Source organism: Fundulus heteroclitus, unplaced genomic scaffold (assembly GCF_011125445.2).
Source record: "Fundulus heteroclitus isolate FHET01 unplaced genomic scaffold, MU-UCD_Fhet_4.1 scaffold_64, whole genome shotgun sequence".
NCBI lineage: Eukaryota > Metazoa > Chordata > Actinopteri > Cyprinodontiformes > Fundulidae > Fundulus > Fundulus heteroclitus.
In genome coordinates this window covers 1,767,822-1,794,348 of record NW_023397077.1, presented here as the reverse complement: position 1 = coordinate 1,794,348, position 26,527 = coordinate 1,767,822, and the positions used below count along the sequence as shown (strand labels likewise).

At 41.7% G+C, this 26,527-nt stretch overlaps 1 protein-coding gene across 1 annotated transcript in view; it reads left to right on the top strand.

Moving 5' to 3' along the window:
• LOC110367009 (multiple epidermal growth factor-like domains protein 10) overlaps positions 1–26,527 on the top strand; it is a 161,334-nt gene that overhangs the window by 25,693 nt on the left and 109,114 nt on the right. The window contains exon 5 of the mRNA XM_036133580.1: positions 5,242–5,334. Within this exon, the coding sequence (XP_035989473.1) occupies positions 5,242–5,334 (93 nt within the window). The remainder of the gene's footprint in view (positions 1–5,241; positions 5,335–26,527) is intronic.

Here is a 26,527-nt window from a genome sequence, read left to right as displayed (position 1 = left end):
CACAATTTGTGTTTCTCACTATATTAGGACTTTGTCTTTACCATCATACCACACCTCTCCATCATATTTTTGTAACTCCATTTGTGACTAGCTCCTACATTTACCTTAACTTTACCCATTATTAGAACATTCCTAAGCCTAAAACTAAGCCAAATTGCTCTAACCCTGACAGCTAACCTTAAAAATGGGAGTTTGGTCTTTAGACCTAGTTCCACTGGCCCATCGTAGTCCTCCGGCCCTACTTAACAGCAGGGTCAAACTCAAGTGGAGTTTTGAGTGAATACACTGCTTTTCAGTGATTGGCTGAGGGGCGAGGAGAAACGAGAAAGTTGTAACATTGAGCACCTTTAAAGGCAATATTACAAAACACAAAGGGGGTCTCTTTGGGTTTTGCTATTTTTGTGACAGCTGTTGAGCCTTTAAGAGGACAAATGGAAGAGAGAAAAAAATGACACGTCAGCCAACTGACGCCTACGCCGCCCCGGGCATATTTAATACAAACAAACAATCAAACAAACAAATAATCGTATGGCCTTAACGGCCGATTATTATATAACTCAGAACCACCCGATAAAATTAATCACGCAGAGTCCAAGGGCCCGTTCTTCCTACGTCGCTAACTCAGTTAGCTGGATTTGATTGTTGACGATTAGGCATGATCTTGGATTGTTCGGTTCTTCGAAACTCATCCTGGACTTGCTGTCATAGCAACATGTGCACCAGCTTAAACCTGCTCGCGAGCAGGCTTATTTCATGTAAACAGGATTAGATCGCAGCTTTATAAGCGGAGGAGATGGGAAGTCTGTCGTAGCCATGTCCATTTTTACGACAGCAACCTGTTGCGGAAGGTGCAAGAATAATTTGCAGAGTTTTTCGAATAGTTTTTCGAGTTAATCACGTATTGCGCAATAGACAGGTTCCTTTAGCGCAGTGCGACAGTGTAATTGTAGAGAGATTTTTCTTGGTGGCTGTTATAAACAGACAAACACATCATTTAACAGTGGCTTTTAAAGAGGAAAAAGTGGTGTTGGAGCCATAAATCTAAAATAATTAAGTTATTTGTATGATGGTTTGCTTTTTAATTTTTTCATATTCAATAAGAAGATTTGTTCAGGCCATTTTATTGTGAAGTTTGGTTTTACTTTGAAAGGCTTGCTTCCTGTCGAGCCGTATATTGTATTAGAAAAAACTATAGATGGATTATCTAGACACGGAGCAATACAGTTTTACCGTGTAACCTGTGGATGACTTGGAAAAAGAAGAACTTCATTTTTGTTAAAATTCCGAATTTGCTTGTGTCCTTTACTTCCAGTGTCTAAGGATTGACACCGAAATTTGGATCTCTTGACATAACAAGTGCCTTTTTTAAAATAAAGTATAATATTTAAAGGCTACCATTTTGTAGAATATTCTTGTATTTCTCTTTTACTTGTCCCCATGTTCTAGTGGGTCCTGTGGAGGCTCTGATATAAAAGAACAAAGTAAATATCAAATTATTAAAATGCAAAAATACATACTGTAGAAAGTGATAGAAACATCTACCATGGACAGTATTTACGCATTAATTTGTCTGCTGCTTTTTTCCAGCCCTCTCTCCTGGCTTTAACAGATTTTGAGGTGTTACCTGTCGATTTAATTAATGACTCAAATTCAGCATAACCTTCCATTAAAATCTCGTGTTCTGCTTGGGAGAAAAACTGTGGGCGTTCTTTAGCCATGCTGAACAGCCAATAGCAGCGTTGCTGATCATTGTTTCTACTATTGATACATTTCCCCTTTTAAACAAACGCATGAGCGTGCAGTTATTTCAGATAACTCAATCCAGCCATACTAATCATAAACAACAGGTGTGTTCGAAGAACCCAATTAGCCGGATCATGATTAGCCGGATGAAGTCATCTTGGATGTGTCATTTGATCTCGGATGTTTTAAGCAACGTACGAAGAACGAACCCCAAATCCTAAAAATAATAAGTGTCTCTCAAAAATAGTGTTCCACTAAAAAAAAATACCAAAAATAATGCGTCCAAAAAATAACTCTCGTAATTCCACATATTCGGTCAGTGTCCCGCACAAAACAAGGAAAAGTTAAAAAACCGTTCGGGCCCATTATAAAAAATGCTGCAGCAGTCAACTTAATAAGGCATAGGTCTGACTGGCGTCTCTCCTCCTCCTGGCTTTGCGGGGCATTCCGCTCATCTGTCGTCACCAGCCGCAGATCCTCCAGGAATCATCCCGATCACTCCGGTCAACCAAACTTAAACTTCTTTTCAGAGAATGCCGGGGATGAGATGATCTGGCCGTATTTCCGTTTCACGCTAATTTGTCTCTCATCTGGAGGAGCGCCGTTCACCACCTGGCCTGACGCGCGCTGCCAGCATTACCTATACCACACCCCGTCAACAATCAACGCATAAATAATCTCCCCCTCCCCCCAGGTTCCGTAAACCAGATGTTTTTCATAGTGGACAGTTAAGTAGATTCTTATACCTAAACAAGACATCCTCGTTTTAATTATTGATGGTCATATTAGAGATACTCATTTATCCTTCATAAAAAAATTGTTAATGTTAAATCACCATGACAACGTTACAAGGTTTTCTCTGAGGAAGTCGAGAAAAACTAAAGATTGACAACATTAATATCAAGCACCACTATGAACGGAGAGGGTCAAACCAAAATATAATTTTAAGGACACTTCAGCTTTCTATACCCAGACACGCCCTCTCTCATTTTACACACATTGAAAGTTAAGTTTTGTCTCTGAGGCATCCATCCTTCCACTTCATGCGGTAGAAGCGAGCGACTGCCTGCCTTTCAGACTCTGAGCACCTGGGGGGAGCAAGCGGGGTGCTTTCGCAGAGGTGTCCACTAACAGCAGCTCAAACTCTACCAATGTCTGTCACTCCACTGACAAGAGCCACCAGCAGCTGGTGAGTCAGAGTGCAGGCTAAACGGTGGATTAATCCTTAGAAATATCCAAGACAATATTTTTTATGTTATTTGTCTTTTATTAATAATTATGTTTTTCCTATTGTTTACAATTTCTCTCATATCTTTGTTGCAAACAGGGTGTTTGCCATCCCCAGGAAGTGTCTCAATCTTCCAGGCATTTCTAGACTGGTCAAAACACAAACCGCGCATAGGCAAACTCAGTTGAGAAGAGTGGACCTGGGCGAGTTAAAACGAGTAGGGTCGGTGGAAATGCACATTGTGTCTCCAAAAGTTAAGTCCTAAGTAGGTTTCAGAAGACTCAAACACCTTTGACCAAAGGCGTGCTAGTCTCACTCCAAATGAAGAAATATGGCTGCTCGTATCCAGGATCTAATTCTTTCAGTCAGTGTTTGCAGGTGAGGGTTGGAATGTAGACGGACCGGTAAATGAAGAACTTTGCTTTTTGGGCTCAGCTTTGTCTTCCCCACAACAGACCGGAGCAGACATAAAACACAAAAAGCTGTGGGACTTTGGATCCCTGCTTTTAAATTCAGACAATACAGAAGTTGTTGTTTCTTGGCCAGAGCCTTTAAAAAAATATGTTGCTTACTGAGCCCCTTATTTTGGATGCCAATGAATTGGCCTCAGGTAGTAAAAAACATATGCAAAAATATTGCCCAAATCAGAAATATCCTTTCCTGGATCGATTCAGAAAAACTAAGTCCAAAAAATTTAACATATTAGTATGGAGACTTTAATGCCCCAACTGGGAAATTCTGTTTAGTGAGATAACACATGACTTTAGCTTGTCCAAAACTCTGCAGTTGGAGTTTAGAGGAAAACTTAAAAGAGATAGTTTTTTTTCATTTGCTTCTCCTTCATACATGCAAAGCTCTAATCAAGCTTCATCAGCTTCCAGGTTTTATCCCTAATAGGCCTAACATTTTCCTTTTTGAGTAACTACAACAGGGCATTTTGACAACCTTTTTTCACTTTTGTACTTTCTCCCACCTCTCTCCAATTTATTGTTGTGCAATTATACACTGTTTAAAGTTATGTAATGTTTGTTAAATAACCATCTGTCTGTTAAGTATTGTCTGGTGATGATCAGCTCTTAAGCTGATATCAGGACAATGGTTGAAAGGAATGAATTTGAGCACTAGCGATCTTTTAATAGGGTTAGAGAACATCACTATGTAATGCTGTTTATCTGATTTAACACTATATTTCAATCTATAAGTCCTCTCTACTAGGCTAGGGAAACTCAACTAAACTACTAAGCAAAATTAAGATAAAAAGAAACTAAGATAAGGAACTATTTACCTTCGAAAACAAAAGACAAAACAAAGTGGTTGATCATAATCATAATAATTCAGTGAATCCCATTCACTGCAGATCTGATCCAAAGAACATGGAATGGAGTTAAATTAGCTTAAGTAATTTAAAACCAAATTTGGCATGTTTTCAATCCATTCACAATGCGAATCCTGAGTAAACAAAACGTTTTTTGATGAAATAACATTTTGTTTGAGTTAAAGAACCAAAGTTCATCTTAAAGAATGTGAATTGAGGTTAAATTAGCTTCACTAATTCAGAACAATATTTGGTATGTGTTTCAACCCATTCACAAGGCAAATCCCGAATTACACAAAACATTACTTTGAGGAAATAATATTTTATAGAATGGTTTGCTCAGTAAAATAATTTAAACTTTATGAACAACCGATCTTATTAATGCGATTCTACCTCGCTAGGGGGCACTGCAGCGATTGGTCGCTAAAATCGGTTACTTTTAAAGTTAATCCAAAACGCCTTTAAACCGACATTAATATTCAATATTATATTAATGATTTATATGTTTATCTATGTTTCTTCTCTATGTTACTTTTTGTTTAACTTACAAAGCTCCTTGTTTCTACTGTGTTATTTCTGTCTGTGCTGCCTTGTTAAATACCCTTTTGCTCTCGGCAAATGGCCACTCACACTAAGCCTGGTTCTGCTAGAGGTTTCTTTCTATTAAAGGACAGATTTCTTTAACACTGTCACTGCATGCATGTCTAGTATAAGGGAATACTGCAAAGTTAACAATGCAATGCAACAGATTGGATTTGACTGGAAAATAATAATGTATGTAACTGACATTGGATCCTTTTGTATGATAGGATTCAAGTGACCATGTTTTTCTGCATATTTGATGTTTTGTAATGTGCCTTGAGATTACATTTTCTGTGATTCAGTGTTAAATAAACTAAATATAAGAATGTAAAAGCCAAATAAATAGATTGTTGTGTGTCTCCTCCTTGTCCAGCACAATGTGCAGACAGCTGTGTTCATGGCAGTTGTGTGGCACCCAACACCTGTCAATGTGAGCCAGGCTGGGGGGGCTCCAACTGCTCCAGTGGTGAGTTCTTCAGCTGTTGCTGTCTGTGAGTGATCATGTGATATGTATTGCTTGTTTCCTGTGAAAGTACTCTGAGCTCACAAGAAAAAACTTTTACTGCTGTTACTGCTGTTCCACCACACAGAAAAGGCTGGTTGTTTAGGTGTACATAAATAAATTCTTTGTTTTGAGAATGTTCTGCAGCTTGATTTAGCATTGTTGTACATTCTGAATATTTACAATTTCTTAATTGATTTCTTTTGCCAACTTTTTTTGTCCTGTATGAGCTATATTGAGAAACAAACCCCAAGGCTTTCTATCTTATTTTAAATAGTGAATGTAACTGATAACCGTTTTATCAAAGCATCTGATTCAATATTTAAAAATGAGGAAACAGACAGAAAAAATATAGGGTTTTGTACAAATTCTGACATCTTAAAGACTAAATTAAAGGCTATACCAAAAACATAATTCCAACATTGTTAATTCATGCAGCACAAATGTATTTGCAAATCCATCTTTTTCCACATCATAAAGTGTTTTATGTCTCAGCATAACTGTGTGGTATGGGAGCTGCATAGTGTAGGAGTGCAAGGACTTAGCACGGGTGGTGAGGACAGCAAAGGGGATTGTGGGATGCCGTCGACAGGATTTGGACTCAGACCTCGGCGTCTGAAATTGTGTCGGCGCTGGGAGGGAGAGTGGAGCGTCTCAGGGTGTCGGGCCCCTCCGTGCGCAGGCAAAGCCAGGCAAAGGGCTGGGTAAGGCGTCTTGCCCAGCGAAAGCGTGAATACCGTGAGTGCCAGTATTGGTACTCGAGGGATCAGGCTAGGCTGGCAGCACATGTCCTCGATGGTGCTGAAGGCCAGGAATGCACCCTGCCGGTCGACCATGTCTACGAAGCGTTTCGTGAGAGGTGGGAGACGGTGGGGCAGTTCCACGGGCTTGGTGAGTTCCGTACGGGGTGTGTGTCTGATAACTGTGAGTTCTATGATCCTATTCTGGCAGCCGAGGTAATGGAAAACCTAACCAAAATGAAAAATGGCACGGCCCCAGACCCAGACAGGATCAGCAAAAAGGCTCTGCTGAACTGGGATCCTGGGGGGAGGCAACTGGCACGGCTGTTCAAAACGTGGTTGGTCCGTGGAGTCATTCCCCAGGCCTTCAAGGAGTGCCGGACTAAGCTGTTGCCGAAGTCCACCGATCCGGCTGAGTTGCAGGACACGTCTGGTTGGCGCCCTGTGACCATCGGGTCGATGGTTCTGAGGCTGTTCGCGAGGATTCTAACGATGAGGATGGCGCGGTTACCTTGCCTCCTCGAGTGGATGCGCGGAGAACTTGATGATCTTGTCCGAGATCATCAAGCGCTCGAGGGTGGAGGGATCGCCGCTGGCATTGGTGTTCGTGGACTTTGCGAAGGCTTTTGATTCCATCTCTCATGAGCATATCCTGTGTGCTCTGAGGGCACGCGGTGTCGATATGCATGTTATTGAGTTGATCAGAAACTCATATGTGGACTGCGTGACCACGGTGAGCTGTGTAGGCGGCCCTACACAGCCTATTTACATGAGGATTGGAGTGAAGCAAGGTGACCCAATGTCCCCACTGCTCTTCAATCTTGCTATGGATCCCCTTATTCATACACTCGAGAAGGCCGGTTCTGGGTTAAAATGGGGCGATCAATCGATTGCCACGTTGGCCTTTGCCGATTATTTGGTTCTGGTGAGCGGTTCGGCGGAGGACATGAGTAGGAGTCTCAGGATTTTGGAGAAGTTCTGCCAGCTGACTGGGCTGAGATTCCAGCCCAGGAAGTGTCATGGGTTCTACATGGACAGGGGCGTGGTGAACGGCTGTGAAGCCTGGAGAATCGGTGAATCAAGTATTCACATGATTCCTCCGGGTGAATCTGTGCGTTATTTGGGTGTCCAGGTGGGCCCGGGACATGGTGTAATGACTCCGGATCCTATTCCGGCGATCCAGCGGTGGATCAGGAGAATCTCGGAGGCCCTTTTGAAGCCCTCGCAGCGGGTGAGGGTTTTGAACCCATTTGCCTTGCTGAGAATCGTTTATCAGGCCAATCTAGGCAGAGTACCATCAACCTAATTGGCCCAGATAGATGGAATGGTCCGGAAGGCGGTGAAGCAGTGGTTACATTTGTCACCATCCACGTGCAATGGACTGCTGTATTCACGAAACCGCGGCGGCGGGTTGGGCGTGATTAGGCTGGAACGATTCATTCCATCGATACAGTTGCGGCAAATACACCGGATGTCCAAGTCACCCGACTATTGGAGGCAAATCTTAACAACGCACGCTGTGAAGCAATCTGACTGGAAGGGATTGTGGGTCCGGGCCGGAGGAGATCCAGAGAGTGTGCCTGTAATGGGCCAAGGGGAAACTACTTTGGACAATGCAGGAAGTTCACCAGAGTATCCCGACTGGCGGCGAGGCGAGAACTTGGCATGATCATCCCTGAAGGTCCAGGGTGTTGGTGCAGATGAGTTCAGAGGTGACAAGATAAGCAGTTTGTGGATTGCTGAACCCTCGGTCGTGGGGTTTAGGCAAAGACATTGGATTGTGGGTCTTGCACTTAGGGCTGGTGTGTATCCCACCAGGGAGTTCCTGGCATGGGGAAAGGAGAAGTCAGGGACAGCCTGCAGACGCTGCCAGGCCAGGTTGGTGTCGTGTTCACACATCTTGGGGCAGTGTGCCTATGTCCAATGAAGTAGGATAAGGAGGCACAACAAGGTGTGTGATCTTCTGGCCACTAAGGCAGAAAAGTATGGCTGGACGGCAACTAGGGAGCTCCGAGTGACAGATGCTGGGGGCGGCCTCAGAATCCCCGACCTAGTTTGCAAGAAGGACAATACGTTTCTGGTTCTAGATGTGACCATTCGCTATGAACTAGATGCCGGAACTCTAGTTCGAGCTGCATTGGAGAAGGTGGCCCACTACCAACCAGTAGGTCGGAGGGCGTTGTGTGAAGGTCATGGGCTTCCCTGTGGGGGCAAGGGGAAAATGGCCGACATGCAACAACACAGTGTTGGCGGAGTTGGGAATACCTGTAGGCCGGAGAAGGGCGTTTGCCCGACTGGTGAGCCGGAGAACTCTGCTGTATTCCTTGGACGTGCTGCAGGATTTTCTGCGTAAATCAGAAGGGCATGGGTTGCTCACATCCCCCAGGACGGCGGAGTCCTAAAATTGATGGGGGGCTGTGGGGATCTCGTAATGATTAAAATTATTCATGCGTAGCATCTTGATGGCCACGTGACGGACACATATCAATCCGGAAAACGGGTCCTGACCCGTCGAAGTAGCATGAGTCCACAAAAGGGCCAGACGCATCTTTACTGATCCAAGCCACCCGGGCAATGCACTGTTTGCCACTCTTTCATCAGGTAAACGCTTCAGAAGCATCAAATCCCAAACTAATAAACTCAGAAACAGCTTCTTTACAAGAGCTGTGAGGGCTATCGCCCCTTGCTGAGAGACTGTGATCCATCACATGTTAAAATCACATTACTGTTATTGCTTATTAGTACACTCTTATTTTAAGGAATATCGAATTGCACATTCCTGTAAATGAAGCCAGATCACTGTGGGCCAGATCACTGTAATACAAAGGGTAATACAAAGTAATGCTTTGTATTAACCTAGCAAACGAAAGCCTGGTGCTTATGGGATGTCTTGTTTCCATTAGCTAGGGACCATTTATGTTAATCAATCCAATGACATAAGGGATGTTGTCCAAAATTGTGATGAAACAACATAAGTTATTTTCTATTTTCAGGTGATTTTCAGAGAATATTAAATTAAATTAAAGTATGGGCCCTTCTAAAAGACTTATATCTTAAATATACTGTACAGAAAATTGTTATCTATTAATTATTAATCCATGCAGTTTAAGTAAAATAAACAATGGGGAATTTATAAATTCTTTCTGGATTACTGGCACTAATACAGGAATCAGTGACGGTCTAATCCCCTGGGAAACCATAGTGTAGATGAACATTTGTTGTTAGGCTAAGGATTAAATATATCAACTCATTATTATTATTGTTGTTATTATTATTATTGTTGTTGTTATTATTGTGTGTGTATTTATATATATATATATATATATATATATATATATATATATATATATATATATATTTACAAAGTCAAGTTCAACCATATTATACAGATTGGGTCAGATTATACAGATTGGTCAAAATGTCCTATATAAGGAAACCAGTTGATTGCATCAAAGTCCCGACAAGCAGCATTCACTCCTGGAAAAGCGTAGCGCTACAGGGAGAGTCGTCTGCATTGTCCATGGCTTTGCAGCAATCCCTCATACTGAGCAAGCATGAAGCGACAGTGGAAAGAAAAACTCCCCATTAATGGGAAGGAAAACCTCCGGCAGAACTGGGCTCAGTATGAACGGTCATCTGCCTCGACCGACTGGGGGTTACAGAAGACAGAGCAGAGACACAACAAGAGAGAAGCACACATTGATCCAGTAATCTGTTCTACATTAGATGGTAATAGCCGGTGAGCCGTCTTCTCTGCATGATGTCACAGTTAACAGAACACCAGACCAGATGTACCTACTATGGAGATAAAAGAGAGAGAACAGAACATTAAAGCAGAAATTATGACACACAATGCATAATTGAACTCTATAGAGTGAGAAAATTAGATCCTGATGTCCTCCTCCAGTAGCCTAAGCCTATAACAGCAAAACTATAAAGGTAGCTTAGAGTAACATGAGCCACTCTAGTTATAAGCTTTGTCAAAAAGGAAAGTTTTAAGCTTAGTCCTAAAAATAGATAGGGTGTCTGCCTCACGGACCAAAACTGGGAGTTGGTTCCACAGGAGAGGAGCCTGATAACTAAAGGATCTTATACGTTAGAAGAAAAATTTTAAATTCTATTCTTGATTTAACAGGAAGCCAATGAAGGGAAGCTAAAATTGGAGAAATATGATCCCGCTTGTTGATTTTCATCAGAACTCTTGCTGCACCATTTTGGATCAGCTGAAGGCTTTGAACTGCATTTTGTGGACTTCCTGATAGCAAAGAATTACAATAGTCCAGCCTTGAAGTAACAATTGCATGGACTAGTTTTTCAGCATCACTCCTGGACAGAATGTTTCTAATTTTGGCGATATTCCGGAGGTGAAAAAAGGAAACTCTGGAAACCTGTTTAATATGGGATTTAAATGACATGTCTTGGTCAAAAATAACACCAAGATTTTTAACTTTATTACCAGAGGCCAAGTTAATGCCACCCAGATTAAGTGATTGGTTAAGAAGTTTATTTTATTTAATTTAAATGCAGGAAATTTAAAGTCATCCAGCTTTTGATGTCATCAAGACATGACTGCAGTTTTAACTTTCAAAAACGTACAATATAGCAATAGGTTTGATCCTTTCCAATTTCCACCTCAATACTCACCTCCATGCAGGTGATCATAACATCTCCCCAGTAAACCAGGCCAACGATGACCCTAACGACTCCCCATTGCAAAGGGGTGGACCAGTTTCGGGTTAGTTTGCATGTTATCTAAGCCAGAACAACACCCTTTTGGGCAATAATATAAACTCCACACTACTCCAGACATTTCAATTGAGAAAGCTTTCTGGATGTGAAGCGAAACGTCTTCAAACTTCGGGGAAAAAAAGTCCAGTTGTTTTGTTTTTAACTCCTTTTGGAAATACAAGCTTTATCCCTATTGGGGTCGCGAGGGGGGCTGGTGCCTATCCCCAGCTGTCAATGGGTGAGAGGCAGTGTTGTAGTACTCGAGTCCGAGAATCGAACTTGAGTCCGAGTCATTAGCTAAATTTAGAGACTCGTGACTTTACTTGGACTTGAGCACTGATGACTCGAACTTGGACTCGGACTCCTACATTCAGATCATTCTGACTCGGAAATTGAGAAAAAGACTAATGTTTTTTATAACATTAGGCTATAATTTTAATACGTCATTAGAATATTATTTGGTGTATGATTTTAATATCTAAATTATTAGTGCAATGTGGTTGAGTGTGGATTTTTTTTAGTTTAAAAACATCTAGGCTATGCTTACTTTAGTGCGGAACTTGGACTCGACTTGATCAATAGTGACTCGACTCGGACTTGACTCGGATGAGTAGTGGACTTGACTCGGACTCGACTCTGATTTTTTTTTTTATGACTTGGACTTGACTCAGACTTGAACACTGGAGACTCAAACCTGGACTCGGACTCGAGGCATGGTGACTTGACTACAACACTGGTGAGAGGCAGGGTACACCCTGAGACAGACAGGACAGACAGACCGGACAAACAACCACAATCCAGCCTCTGTCGAACATCCACAAACTTTTCATGCTTGAGTAGCGGCTGTTGAAGAGGCAGCTTCTTCAGTGCATAGTCTGATGCGGACGGCCAAGGCAACTTTGTGAAACTTGTCAACTTGCTGAGGAGTAATGTCCCCACCATCCAAGAGCCTGTTGATTTTGGCTTTGGTGGTGAAGCAAGTATTAAGCTTGTCTGTAACAAAAGGCAAACACCTTGAGTACTCAAGTAAAGACGATGTACAGTATATGGATGGAGGGTGTCTTCTTCTAAAGACATATTAAAGTCACATATTACAATGCATCAATAAAAGCAATATAACTTCGGGTATTTTGAGGTGTGAAAATATGCAAAAACTCAACTAGGCATAAAAGAGAAAATTATGTATCCCACTGAGGTAGTAGTTGATTATGATTAAACACTAACCTGAAACATGACAGGTTGCCTTGCAGCACTGCAGGAAGCATAAACTTTACAAAATGTTTATGAATGAACTTCATCATCTACAACACACATACCAGTGTAAAACGCCTGTAAAGGCTTCCAGTAGATAATATAAATATACAAAAAGGTTGTACCTCATAATGTAACAAATTGATGTCAATTTGATGTGATCCTGTGCTCACTCTCCGCATAAATAATTAAAGCTAGTTGCTGTAGCATAACATTCATATTTTTATCCATTTACTAAAGAAGAAGAAATCTTTGTCATTGCAGTTGTACATTCCAATGAAATTTGTCTTCTGCATTTAACCCATCCCTTAGGGAGCAGTGGGAACAGTGCCTGGGGAGCAATCTGGGGCTAAGGATCTTGCTCAGGGACCCACAGTGAAAGTCTGTGGGGATCAAACCGGGTACTTGTAACCTTCTCAGAGTGCATGCACACTGCTCTAACCAATAGGCCACCACACCCCATTAAAAAAGTGCTGGATTGCTTGAAATTTTCATTAATTTACAAAAACGAAATATCTTAATCAAGCTTTGAAAGCATAAAAATAAAAATTACACAACTCTGATAATACCAAAAAATTTAAAAAACAAAGCAACTGGACTTGTTGTTCGTAGTTGAAGAAGTTTCGCTTCCTCTTCAGGAAGCTTTCTCAATTCAAAAAAGTCTGGAGTAATGTGGAGTAACAAGTTTATACTACTGCCTAACTTTATACTACTTCTTTTTTACTCACACCACCCACTGGAGCACAAACTTTCTGTCATCAGAACCTTACAACACCGGGCCGAGCATGTCCCGACTAAAACAGAAGGGAAGCACAAGGTACAGAAACACATCAGAGATGCCCTCCAAACCTGTGGGTACCCTAACTGGGCTTTTGTCAAATCAGCAAGAAATTCCAAGAGACCCGCTGCAAAACATAATGGTGAGAAGAATAAACGAAAAAACATCGTCATCCCATATGTTGCTGGAGTCTCTGAAAAACTCAAGAGGATTTTCTCCAAACACAAAATCCCAGTACATTTCAAACCAAACAGGACCCTCAGACAGAGGCTGCTGCATCCCAAGGACAAAACCCCCAAACCTAAGATGAGTGGAGTGGTGTCTGCAGTTCAGTCAGTGAGGAATGTTCTGATCTTTATATTGGAGAAACCAAACAACCTCTCCACAGACGCATGGCTCAACACAGGAGAGCTACCTCCTCAGGACAAGACTCTGCTGTCCACCTACACCTTAAGGACAAAGGACACTCTTTTGAGGACCAAAATGTTCACATTTTGGACAAAGAAGACAGATGGTTTGAAAGGGGTGTGAAGGAAGCCATCTATGTTAAGAGAGAACAACCAACCTTAAACAGAGGAGGAGGCCTTAGGTTCCAACTCTCAAAAATTTACAACTCAGATATAGGATTAATTCTAGCCAATCATCACCTCTATTCTCACCCTCATACGGGTGATCAAAACATCGCTCCTTTAACCCAAGCCATAACAACCCTAACAACTCCACGTTACAGAGGAGTGGACCAGTTTCGGTTTAATCTGATGGCTTAATGGCTTTAACGACCGCTCATTTCTAAGGGAGTGGACCTGTTTTGGTTGAATTTGCATGTTATCTAAGCCATTACAAGGCCTTTGTTGGGCAGCAGTATAAACCTCGGTACTCCACATTACTCCAGACTTTTTGAATTGAGAAAGCTTCCTGGAGAGGAAGCGAAACGTCTTCAACTACAAAAAACAAGTCCAGTTGCTTTGTTTTTTACTTTTTTTGGAATGACCATGACCTGGATGACTGAGAAACTTCACCAACTCTGATAATAACTTCTCAGCTCTGTAGATCAAAAGAATCCCAGTTTTTCTTCATCTGCTGCTGGCAAAGGCCGGGCACTCTGCTTAGCTGCTTTCAGCACAGTGGCTAGGAGGGCTAGTGCAAAAATGCAGACTGGATATAAACCTGGCATATCCTTCTGTATAAGAACTAAGTATGTGGTGAAAACGCGGGCTGGATTTTTATCAATATGTGATTTTTCTAAGTAAGTGGAACTGAGTTGAGTTTTAACGTTCGTCTGTTTATAGCATGATAAATTGGGAGTCCGGAGGGAGAGCGTGTGAAGACATTAAGATGCGTGAGTCTCACGCCCAATGTGTGAGAGTTGGCAGCCCTGTCTTTAGAGCTTTATGAGTATAATTTTTCCTTAACCATGCCTGGAATGATTGAGGATGTTTTTTAAGTACACTATCGCAGAATTTTGATCACAGTAAAGCGGCAAGCAGTTCTCTCCTCCTCTTTCTCTGCCATGGAAAGCAAGCCTGCTCCATGTGCGCGAACACACACACACACACACACACACACACACACACACACACACACACACACACACACACACACACACAGAGTTAATGATTAACAAAAAAATGCTGAAAACATGCAGCCAAGATTTTTACATTTGATATCTGTTATGCAGAGATATCCCACACTAACTTAGTAAACGCTTTATAGTGACTTTTCAGCACAGACGAACATGATCCAGCCTACGGGAAATCCCAGACTGTCTGGCTGAGTAGTAACATAGCCACGGTGGCCCTAACACTGCAGTCTCCTTGGCCAGGCCCACCTGTCAGCAAGCCTCTGCCGCTCCCGACAAGCCTGAGCAGAATTAAAATTGGCTTATAATCCTGATGAACTGACTGCACAGAGGACGTTTAGAGGTGTACTTTCTTGCCTAAAGTCATCCTAAAACAACTTATAAATTAAGGTTATAAAATTGATAGGGTTGTAAACTCCTAATTTTATTACTTGCTTCTTACTCCACCCTTGTGGTGGAAAGTTTTTCTTACTGCACGCAACCCCGTCCCTTCAACAAGCCCCGAGAAAGAAGAGAAAAACTGGGTTGGGTGGGGAACCAAAGCCCCAGCAAAGTAAAGTGTGGAGAAATAAAATTAGTTGGGTAAATGTGTATGGAAATGCTACCCATGATTTGTAAAAACCCTTGGCTTCTCAAAAGCCCCAGGCTTTTGAATGGTAATGGTCCCCTTCCTGATCTGACCAGTAATGACATGTTTATCCGCATGCCATAATTAAACCGGCGGTTGTCTAGGCGTTGTCCTTAAAACAACGTGGGCTACATTGATAACTGGCAAACTTTCTGAGGATATCCTGGTCTGATCCAGAAACACTAAATCCATCCACTTTGGATGGTGGAGCTCGTCTTTCTAGGAATCTAGCCCGATTTAGTGGTTTAGATTTACAGATATAGATCTGTAGTTTAACAGACCTCTCTGCAGCTTCTGTACTGTTACCCCCCGCCCCATTGAGGAAGAAATCATAAAAATCTTTTTGTTTCACAGAAACCTGGCTGCAAGATGACTACGTTAGTATAAATGAGTCAACTCCCTCTAATTTTTACATTTCCACATTCCCAGAACTACAGGATGATCATGAGGAGTAGCAACCATCTTTCAGACTGATTGAATTAGTCCCAGGCCAATTAATAACTACAATTCTTTTGAACATTTAACCCTCAGTTTTCTTCATCCAAACTGTAAAGCAATAAAACCGCTTTTGTTTGTTGTTAAATATCATGCACCAGGCCCTTAATCGCAGCTTTTAGATCAGTTCTCAGACTTCCTATCTGATTTAGTGTTAAACACTGACAAGGTTATTATAGTGGGGGATTTTAACATTCATGTCAACACTGTGATATGTGATAACCATAATGTAGCCTTTAATACTATCCTAGATTCAGTTGGTTTTACTCAAAATGTGCAAGTCACAGTACTGCCTTCATACTTTGGACCTTGTGCTGACATATGGCATTGATTGCAAAGAATTAACAGTTTTTCCTCACAACCCTGTCCTGTCCATTTTTTGATAACCTTTGAGTTAAATTTAACTGAGTTCTCAAGCCCCAAATGAATGTTTCATTATAGTAGATATAATTTCCTCAGTATCACAGAAATGCCCAGCAGATGGGAGCAATGTTACATCTTTCCATTCATAAATTGATTGACTACGACAACGTAGCCCCGCTGAAAAATTAACTAATTACTCAGAGTTAAAGCAGTATAATTTTCATCATTAATTAAAGATAATAAAAATAACCTTAGGTTTCTCCTATATATAGTTATAGTTGCCAAACTTACACAGAGTCAGAGCTCTGTTGATCCATCCATTCCTTTGTCTCTCAGCAGTAATGACTTTATGTATTTTTTCAAAAATATAATTGATTATATTAAAAATAAAATCATTCATCCTCCCAAACATGATTATCTCATCCTCAGTAAGTGAGACAGCATTAGAGGAATCTGTTATGAATTACTGCAGGTGAACCCGATATTCAGCCAGACACAGAGATACGTTTTAAAGGTTTATTGAAAGGATTAATAATGGAGGATGAGGCAGGCAAGCAGTAACAGTCACCTGAACCAGCAGAGCAAGCGACAGAGATTTATGGAGAAACAGGCTGGGCTGCAGCACACAGACACTGGCAACTGAGCTTGGCTTGACGTAGCTGAATGAGCAGGCAGGCAGAGTCGAATAGGCGATGTGAACCGGGGAACCACCAGAACAGGCAGAGCAAGAGGCTGGAACTGCAACATGCGACACAAGCGACCTTCGCAGAAGAGTCCAGCTGGCTGAGCACACATGGTAAAGCAAGGCACATCACACTGGTCCATCCGATACAAGAAGAGTGAAGAGAGTGAGACGTTCTGGCAAGGATGAGTAGGCTGAGGCAGGTATATGTAAGCAGAAGCACAAGTGACCAGAGTTGAATCTAATTTTGGGGGTTGACGCACCCCCATTCTTTTAAAAAAAATTGCAGTTACAACAACACAACCATCATTACAAAGGCTGGGGAAATAAAAGGAGAACATTTTTTAATGAAATTGCAATAAAGTTACACACAACAGGATCCTGAGGATTTTCAGGTGCATCAGTGGCTCAGCTTGGAGCCAGAGAAAGAAAGAGACACTCAGATCAGTCAAACCTCCAATGCCATATGTATAAAACTGCATACATGCTTTAAAAATATCAACATCCGCTCTTCTCTGACAGCATGGTGGGAGTTTCTTAAAATGACAAAGTCATCACTTATCCCATGCAGTCGTACACCCATCTGGAATAATCCTGACATCCTACAAAAAAATTATATGAAGTATCTTCCAGTATTTCCATACTGGAAGATCTTTGGGGCTTCTCCACACCGTAACTCTCTCAGATGTGGGGAAAACAGTAAAGGTGGACTCATCAGAGAACAATACATGTTTCAAATTATCCACAGCCCAAGATTTGCGCTCCTTGCACAATTGAAACTGACGTTTGGCATTGGCACGAGTGACCAAAGGTTTGGCTATAGCAGCCCGGCCGTGGATATTGACCCTGTGGAGCTCCAGACGGACAGTTTTGGTGGAAACAGGAGAGTTGAGGTGCACATTTAATTCTGCCGTGATTTGGGGAGCCGTGGTTTTATGTTTTTTGGATACAATCCGGGTTAGCACCCGAACATCCCTTTCAGACAGCTTCCTCTTGCGTCCACAGTTAATCCTGTTGGATGTGGTTCGTCCTTCTTGGTGGTATGCTGACATTACCCTGGATACCGTGGCTCTTGATACATCACAAAGACTTGCTGTCTTGGTCACAGATGCGCCAGCAAGACGTGCACCAACAATTTGTCCTCTTTTGAACTCTGGTATGTCACCCATAATGTTGTGTGCATTGCAATATTTTGAGCAAAACTGTGCTCTTCCCTGCTAATTGGACCTTCACACTCTGCTCTTATTGGTGCAATGTGCAATTAATGAACATTGGCCACTAGGCTGGTCCAATTTAGCCATGAAACCTCCCACACTAAAATGAGAGGTGTTTCAGTTTCATTGTCCAACCCCTGTATATATATATATATATATATATATATATATATATATATATATATATATATATATATATATATATATATATATAACAGCTACACAAGTACCATAGAGAGCATTCTGACCAGCTGTCTCTCTGTGTGGTGTGGAGGCGGCAGCGCCTCCGACTGGTGGAAAATAAGGAGAGTGGTGGGGACAGCAGAAGGGATCTTTGGGGCTCCTCTTCCCTCCATTAAGGACATTTCATCCCAGCGCTGCATGTCCCGAGCCCATATCATCAGAGACCCCTCAAACCCCCACCATGAACTGTTCCCCATATATATATATATATAATGAATGTTCTTCATTTACAGTGACCTTTAAACCATTAATGCTATTACTCCTTTTCATGACAACTCATAATGAGTTGAATTACATGTTTCCTGTAACTTATTCCTTTTTATTCTAAGTTCAGCCAAGATATTCTCTTCTTATCCTTGTAGCTTGTAGTGTTAAATAAGACTAAAATCATTTCATTTGAATCAAGGTATGCAGATGTTGATAGATATATCTATCTATCAATGACGTGCGGTAGGGTTCATAGCTTGTGAAGCACTGACGTCATCAGTCACATTTACAAATATATACACTCTACAGAGTAGACTCATTGCAAAGTGCTAAAGGAGACTGGTTGAGCCAAATCCATTAACCAAGAGACATGGAAAACATATTCTTTGTTAAAAAAATAAAATAAAACTAAATTATTTGTCATTTGATTGGTAACAGTTTATGAGTTATGATGGATTTCTGCATTTGTAACACATTCAAAAACTATAACCTACATTACGCACATTTCATTACAAAAACAAAACATGAATAATTATCGCTGTCTTACCTCTACTTAGAAATGAAGTTCAGCTGCGCTCTTTCTGAACAAAAATATTGGTCACTTTCTGGTAAAAGTTATTTTTATCTTCTTCAGTTTTCAAAGTCTCTCAGTCTCAGTGGAGCTCACAGCCAGGGAGGAAAGCCTTCCTTGACCAGTCCTGTTCCGGCTGTATGTTTAGATTCTTTTTAGTTCTTTACTTGTTTAGCAAAACTCGCTAATAATACATCCATAACTTGCTTTGACTCTACTATTTTGGGATCAGGAGCGGTGCCCCTTGAGCGCCCCCTGCCTAGAGGCCAAGGAACTGCCGGCCTTACCTACAACCAGCTCTTTGGCTTTTATGATCGCCCAGCAGCACACGAAAACACACAGTTTAATGACCAAAACACAATTTGTAATCCACATATATTAAATTGTGGAAAATCAGTTCATAAGTGTTTGAACAATTGAATTTATGATCTAGAGACAGGAAGATGCATTCACGAAATGGAAGTCAGCACAGTTAACATGGGATTGCGCAATCCCAGGGGAGGCCAAGATCGCTGGCTTGGGTGCACGTTCTGAACTTAGATACCTGATCCAATTGATTCGTTACAAATCCGCGTGGGCTGCACAACGTGTTTTAATTCCGTAATAATAATGATAATAATAATAAACTAGAACTGCAAGCAGTTATTAACGGGTTCCAAGCCCATGCACCGCCACCTTTGAGCATGTTCCTGGACTTCAGCGTTCAACACCCTAATCCAAGCCCACCTACGCCGCGCCCCCTTTGAGCATGTTCCTGGACTTTAGCGTTCAACACCCTCATCCCACAGCATCTGGTGGAAAAACTGGAACATCTTGGCTTCAGCACACCCCTCAACACTTCCTCACCTCCTGACCACTGTCAGTCCGGGTCTGACAGACCACCTCTGATGTCATCACCCTCAGCACGGGCTCCCCTTAGGGCTGCGTCCGCAGCCCCCTGTTGTTTACTCTGATGACACACGACTGCACCCCCATGTTCACCCCCAATCACATCATGAAGTTCGCAGATGACACAAACTCATCAACAGCTCAGCTGTGGAGGTGGTTAGCAGCACCAAATTCCTCAGGGTGCACATCACAGAAAACCTCACCTGCTCTGTGAACACCACATCTGGTGAGGAGGGCACAGAAGCGCTTGTACTTCCTGCGGAGGATGAGGAGAGCCCAACTGCCCCCGCCCATCCTCACAACCTTCTACAGAAGTACCATAGAGAGCATTCTGACCAGCTGTCTCTCTGTGTGGTGTGGAGGCGGCAGCACCTTCCTACTGTTGGAAAACAATGGTTTTCAAGCATCTGAAATTTGCGCACGACACTACTCTCATGGGATTTATCTCTGGTGGTGACGAGTCCGCCTACGGTTGTGAGGGTGACCATCTGGTGACCTGGTGCAGGGAGAACAACTTACAGCTCAACGCTGTAAAAATAGTATTTTATATATATATATATATATATATATATATATATATATATATATATATATATATATATATATATATATACAGTGTGCGATTTGCCGGGGGGGATGGGGGGGATTTACCCCCCCTCTGCTTGTGACGTCCCCCCTCTGGTCATTCATGTTTTATCCCTGGGGGGGATACAGTCCTCTCCCCCTCTGGTCTGAATTTAAAATGTATATAAATTAGGGCTGTCAGTTTTAACGCTTAAGACCACAACGCCGACATTTTTTTGTTGTCGCCGTTAATCGCGCGTCAAAACACACACACCGTTCATTAATGCTTTTCCCCGCCGCGCTCTCCCGACTGAGGTTTCTTTTACCCTCGGCGCTTTCCGAGCTAGAGCTAGAGACTGTAGCAAAACAGACCCGCGCTGACTGTTACACAGGGTGTTCATTTCATGCGACTTTGGGCTTCTTTTTTCTAAAAGCGCTTCTAAATTTCATGAGTCACGGGTTGCGGGTTTTTTTGGGCAGGTTTCTGAAAGTTAAATCGCTTATTTGGGCTCTAAAATAAGTGACGAAACAGCGGTTATTAAGAGATCTGCCTTAGACACTTTGTATCCAGCTGAAATATCCCTCCGCCATAGGAGCCGACGGTAGTAAATGCAGACAGAGCAACTCTGCAGTTTACGGTGCAATAACCGGTGATAACTGCTGAAAGTAGATTACATGGTGCAGATCACCATTTTATCAGACATTGGTTCTGAAGATGAGCTTTTACACGTTGATAAAATTGCAGAAACCCAACCCATAAACCGCACTTTAATGCTTATTAATTTGTTTTCTCTGTATTTGACAAACTAAGGCTGAATCACGTTGCCAAACGAAGGACCTGGAGTTACTAAACAGTTGCTAAACAGTCTCATTCAGGGTATTAAGCTCCTGCCCAGTTGCAAGCAAAGTGAAAGACTGGAATGACCTGGAAATTTAAAACCTTTTTCCAGGCTTAAACTCTATGAATATGGATATAAACAGCAAGCAAAAATATTCAAAGAAATTATTGTTGTTGGTGTGAAAGCTCAGAATTAGATGTGTGAGAGAGTGAAGAAATGAACAATAAAACTTATGACTATTGAAATGTAAATTTTTTATTAATGCCTAATACCATGTCTATCTTTGTTTAAGAAGCAAAAAAATATATCAGCATGGTATTTATTTACAAATTTATGAATGATTAGTCATTTAGCCATTATAGTCCAGAGTTTAACATTTGTCACTAGGATGTTGTCATTCCAATTCTCAAAAGTGCTTGAAAAATAACAAAATAAAAATATTTTTTGTACAAGCATGTATTTTATTAGTGTCATTTATTGCAAAATTGCATATTAAAATGCCCAAACAGGCTATTACATTTTCAGAAATAAAAGGATAAAACATACAATTAATCTGCAAATAATCTCGAGTTACCTATCAACATTATGTGATTTTTCGAGGAAATGATCCCCCCCTCTGGTTGTTTTTCAAATCGCACACTGTATATATATATATATATATATATATATATATATATATATATATATATATATATATATATATATATATATATATCCAAAAAGAACCCGTGGTAGGCGAAGTCCATTAAGTAGTAACCTTTATTTTCTTTACAATTATTATACAATGAAATAGCCTGCTCCATAGTACATTGAAACCAAAGAACAACCTTTTTACAGGCCTAAGTATTTGTTTAACAAATAAAAGTACTGTATAAACGTTTTGTTTTTTTTTTCTTTTTTTACAAATACCTACTGTGCTTAAAAATACTAATTTGATCATCAATACGAACTGAATGCTTCAAATTGTGGAGATCAGCACCGCTCCACCGCGACCCGAGTCATTGTATTAGAACGGGAGAAAATTAAAAATGATTATGAATAAAATACAAAGTACAGTAGGACAAATAGCGAGTCACATGTATTTCACTGATCTTCTCACTGAGCCACTGCATCCTGACTCCGCTCTGTAGCGTTTTTTTCTTCTAAAGCCCGCTGTGCAGGTGTGTGTTTTAGGGAGAAAAACTCTGTTTTTAGCCAAATAAATTAAAATGTAAGTGTGTGTGTGTGTGTGTGTGTGTGTGTGTGTGTGTGGGGGGGGGGGGTCCTTTTAATGAAGGTGTATTTTTGAGATGCCATTATTTTGTTCTGTCGCTCTTACCTGATCAAATTCATCAGGTAGGTTAGTTTGACTGGTATCACCTTAACTAAATAACAAAAAGTATGTTTTTTTAATTTATAAAAACGGAGTTATCTGTTTTTGCCCAAAATGAACACTCTCTCTCTCTCTCTCTCTCTCTCTCTCTCTCTCTCTATATATATATATATATATATATATATATATATATATATATATATATATATATATATATATATATATATGCTGTTTATTCACTAATGTCTAACAAAGCTCTGATGCCTTCACGGAGCAGATGCGGTTTTGGAGAGACTAAGTCACAAAGACTTGGACGTGTAGACCTGTATCTCTCTGCCTAATTTTAGAAAAATCACATTCTAATCAAAAATATAAACGATATCTGTTCATCTTACTTGTGAAAAGTTATCCCTCGAGCCCTGACGTAAATAGTCCCTCGATTTAAACAAAAATGAGCTGCACAGTGCTGAGGCATCATTAGTGTGTTCAGCTTGAATCAGCAGGTTAGGGTAGCAAGTCGACCGCCCTAAGATGCCGGCCGTAATTCCTGCGCAGCGACAGTCAATGCGGGTTCTACTCTTATATTATGTCTATGGGGCAGATGGCCTCTGCTGACAACTGCGCACAGTAATTGCAGGGCGCAATTAGCGCGCTGCGCCTCTTAGACAACCGATTTCAGGTGTGTTGGATTGTTAAAGGGAGAAAAACAACTTTTCTCTTTAATAAAGCTAATCAAAACATCACACATCACCTTCACTCAATCCTGAGGATTTCCTCAGCTCAGAGTCTAACCGTGAACATTGATAAACTGTTTACATCTAAAAAAAGCACTCACCAGGATTATGTTTCAACAAAAAACTTTGTTGTCTTGCTTAACAGGTTACAGCACTGAATTCCCACATCTTGTGCCTGAAGAACACGCTAGCTCTGAGCAGCCAGGAAGAAGCAACTACGTTCAGCTGTGGTGCATTCAGAGTTCATGGGACAATTCAGTACTCAACAAAAAACGTGTTTTTCTTCAATCAATAAAAAAAGTATATATATATATATATATATATATATATATATATATATATATATATATAGAACGTCTGCCTACTGAGTTTGACATTACTAAACAATGCCTTAGTGCGGAGAAAAGCCATGTAGATTTGAACAATGCAGTAAAATGCTAACCAACCAATGGGCAGAAGTTGAGCCCTTAAGACACAGCCCTCCTCATTTGCATAATGAGGCAGAAATGCATACAGAAATGTAAAAACGACAGGCAGAAATAAATAGCATCACAGAAATATATAGGGTAAAAAAATACCAAGGAAGAATAAAACAGACAAAAATATTATAACATGCACATAAATAAATACTTAAAAAATAAGTAATTAATAAATAAAGTTGAAGATTATAACGGACAATAAATAAATAAGGTAATTATTACAAAGGCGAATAAATAATGAAGCCAAATAAAAGAGATATATAAATTTATGTCTCACTGTATAATTTAATTTCTACCTACATTTATTAATTTGGTGGCAATTAATTGTATGCTTATTTATTTATTGAGCATTTATTTATTTCTGTATTTATTTTTAAATATGGAAGACTTGGTCCTCCATAAAAGTTGAGGTCGCCCTCAATAAATACAGAGTAATCCAGGTGTTTTGAAAGTGCATGGAAAAGTTTGTGGAAGAATGAGGGGTCATCAACATCCATCCATTCATCTTCTTCCGCTTATCCGGGGTCGGGTCGCGGGGTAGCAGCTTCAGTAGGGAGGCCCAGACTTTACTCTCCCCAGCCACTTGTATCAGTTCCTCCGAGGGAATCCCAAGGCATTCCCAGGCCAGTCGAGAAACATAGTCCCTCCGGCGTGCCGGTCTTCTTCTGGGTCGCCTCCCGGTGGGACATACCCGGAACACCTCACCAGGGAGGCGTCCAGGAGGCATCCTAACCACATGCCCAAGCCACCTTAACTGGCTCCTCTCGACGTGGAGGAGCAGTGGCTCTACTCTGAGTCCTCCCCGGATCACTGAGCTACTCACCCTATCTCTAAGGGAGATCCCAGACACGCTACAGATAAAACTCATTTTGGTTGCTTGTATTCTGGATCTCATTCTTTTGGTCATGACCCAAAGCTCATGACCATAGATGAGGGTAGGAACGGAGATCGACCGGTAAATCGAGAGCTTTGCCTTTTGACTCTCTCTCTCTTGACCACAACAGACCAGTACAGCACCTGCTTCACTGCAGACGCAGCGCTCAATCTCCTGTTCCATCTTTGAACAAGACCCCAAGAGATTTAAACTCCTCCACTAGAGGTAGCACATCCTCCCCAACCCGAAGAAGGTACTCTACCCTCTTCCGGCTCAAGACCATGGTCTCGGATTTGGAGGCACTGATCCTCATCCCGGCCACTTCACACTCGGCTGCGAACTGCTCCAGTGAGAGTTGTAGATCACGACCTGATGAAACCAACAGGACCATGCCATCTGCAAAAAGCAGAGACGTGATCCTAAGGCCACCAAAACGGATCCCCTCAACACCTTGACTGCGCCTAGAAATTCTGTTCATAAAAGTTATGAACATAATCGCCGATTATGGTGGAGTCCAACTCTCACCGCAAACGACTCCAATTTACTGCCAGCAATGCAGAACAAGCTCTGACACCGGTCATACAGGGACCTAACAGCCCTTATTAAAGGGCTATTATTAAAGGGCTACTATTCATAGTGATATCCACCTGTATATTATATTCGGTACATATTCGGTACATATCCAGCTGTAAATTTAGTTCACAATACTAGTTACCTATATATCATATTCATAGGACAAATATATCAGTAAAATTCTGTCTATAATAGTATACATCTCTATATATATTCAGTAAAAACCCATGTCCTGTACATATGAAACCATTGTTTATCCTGCACTTGCTTCTATTGCACTTCTGGTTAGACCTAAACTACATTTCGTTGCCTTGTACCTGTACCTATGTAATGACAATAAAGTTGAATCTAATCTAATCTAATCTAATCTAAAGGGCCTGGTACTCCATACTCCCAGAGTTTCTCCCACAGGATCCCCCGAGAGACACGGTTGAATGCCTTCTCCAGGTCCACAAATCACATATAGATTGGTTTGGCAAAGTCCCACGTACCCTCCAGGATCCTTCTCAGGGTGTAGAGCTGATCCAGTGTTTTACAACCAGGACAAAAACCACACTGCTCTTCCTGAATCCGAGGTTCAACTATCCGACGGACCCTCCCCTCCAGAAGCCCGGAATAGACCTTACCAGGGAGGCTTTTAACAGAGTGATTCCTCTGTAGTTGGAACACACCCTCCGGTCCCCCTTTCCCCATTAGGGGGACCACCACCCCTGTCTGCCAATCCAGGGGAACTGCCCCTGATATCCCTGATGTCCAAGCAACAGAGTCACATTAAGCAACACAGCTCCACAACATCTTGAGCCTTAAGGTACCCAGGGCGAATCTCATCCACCTCCGGGGCCTTGCCACCATGGAGCTTTGTTTGTGGTTTTTACAGCACTAGTGGCTTGTTTTTCGTACAGTGGGCTGACAAGAAAGGGGGTACAAGAGAGGGGGGGAGACATGCGGCAAATGACCACAGGTCGGAGTCGAACCCAGGTCGGCCGCGTTAAGGATTAAGGCCTTCGTTCATAGGTCGTGCGCGTTAACCATTCCACCACCGAAGCATGGAGCTTTTGACACCTCGGTGACCTCAGCACCAGAGATGGAAGAACCCGACACAAGGCTTTGAGGACTCCTTCCTCAAATGAAGATGTGTTAGTTGGATTGAGGAGAATGTTCTGCCCTTGACACACGATGTTCCGAGGTCAAGGTCAGCAGCACACCACCCCCACTATAAACAGTGTTGGTACTGCACTGCTTCCCCCTCCTGAGATGCTGGATGGCGGACCAGAATCGCCTCGAAGCCGCACGGAAGTCTTTCTCCATGGTCTCTCCAAACTCTTCCCATGCCCGAGTTTTTGCCTCAGCGACCAGCCGAGTCATCTGCCGCTTGGACTGCCGTACCTATCAGCTGCTTCCGATCAGCAGGGGAG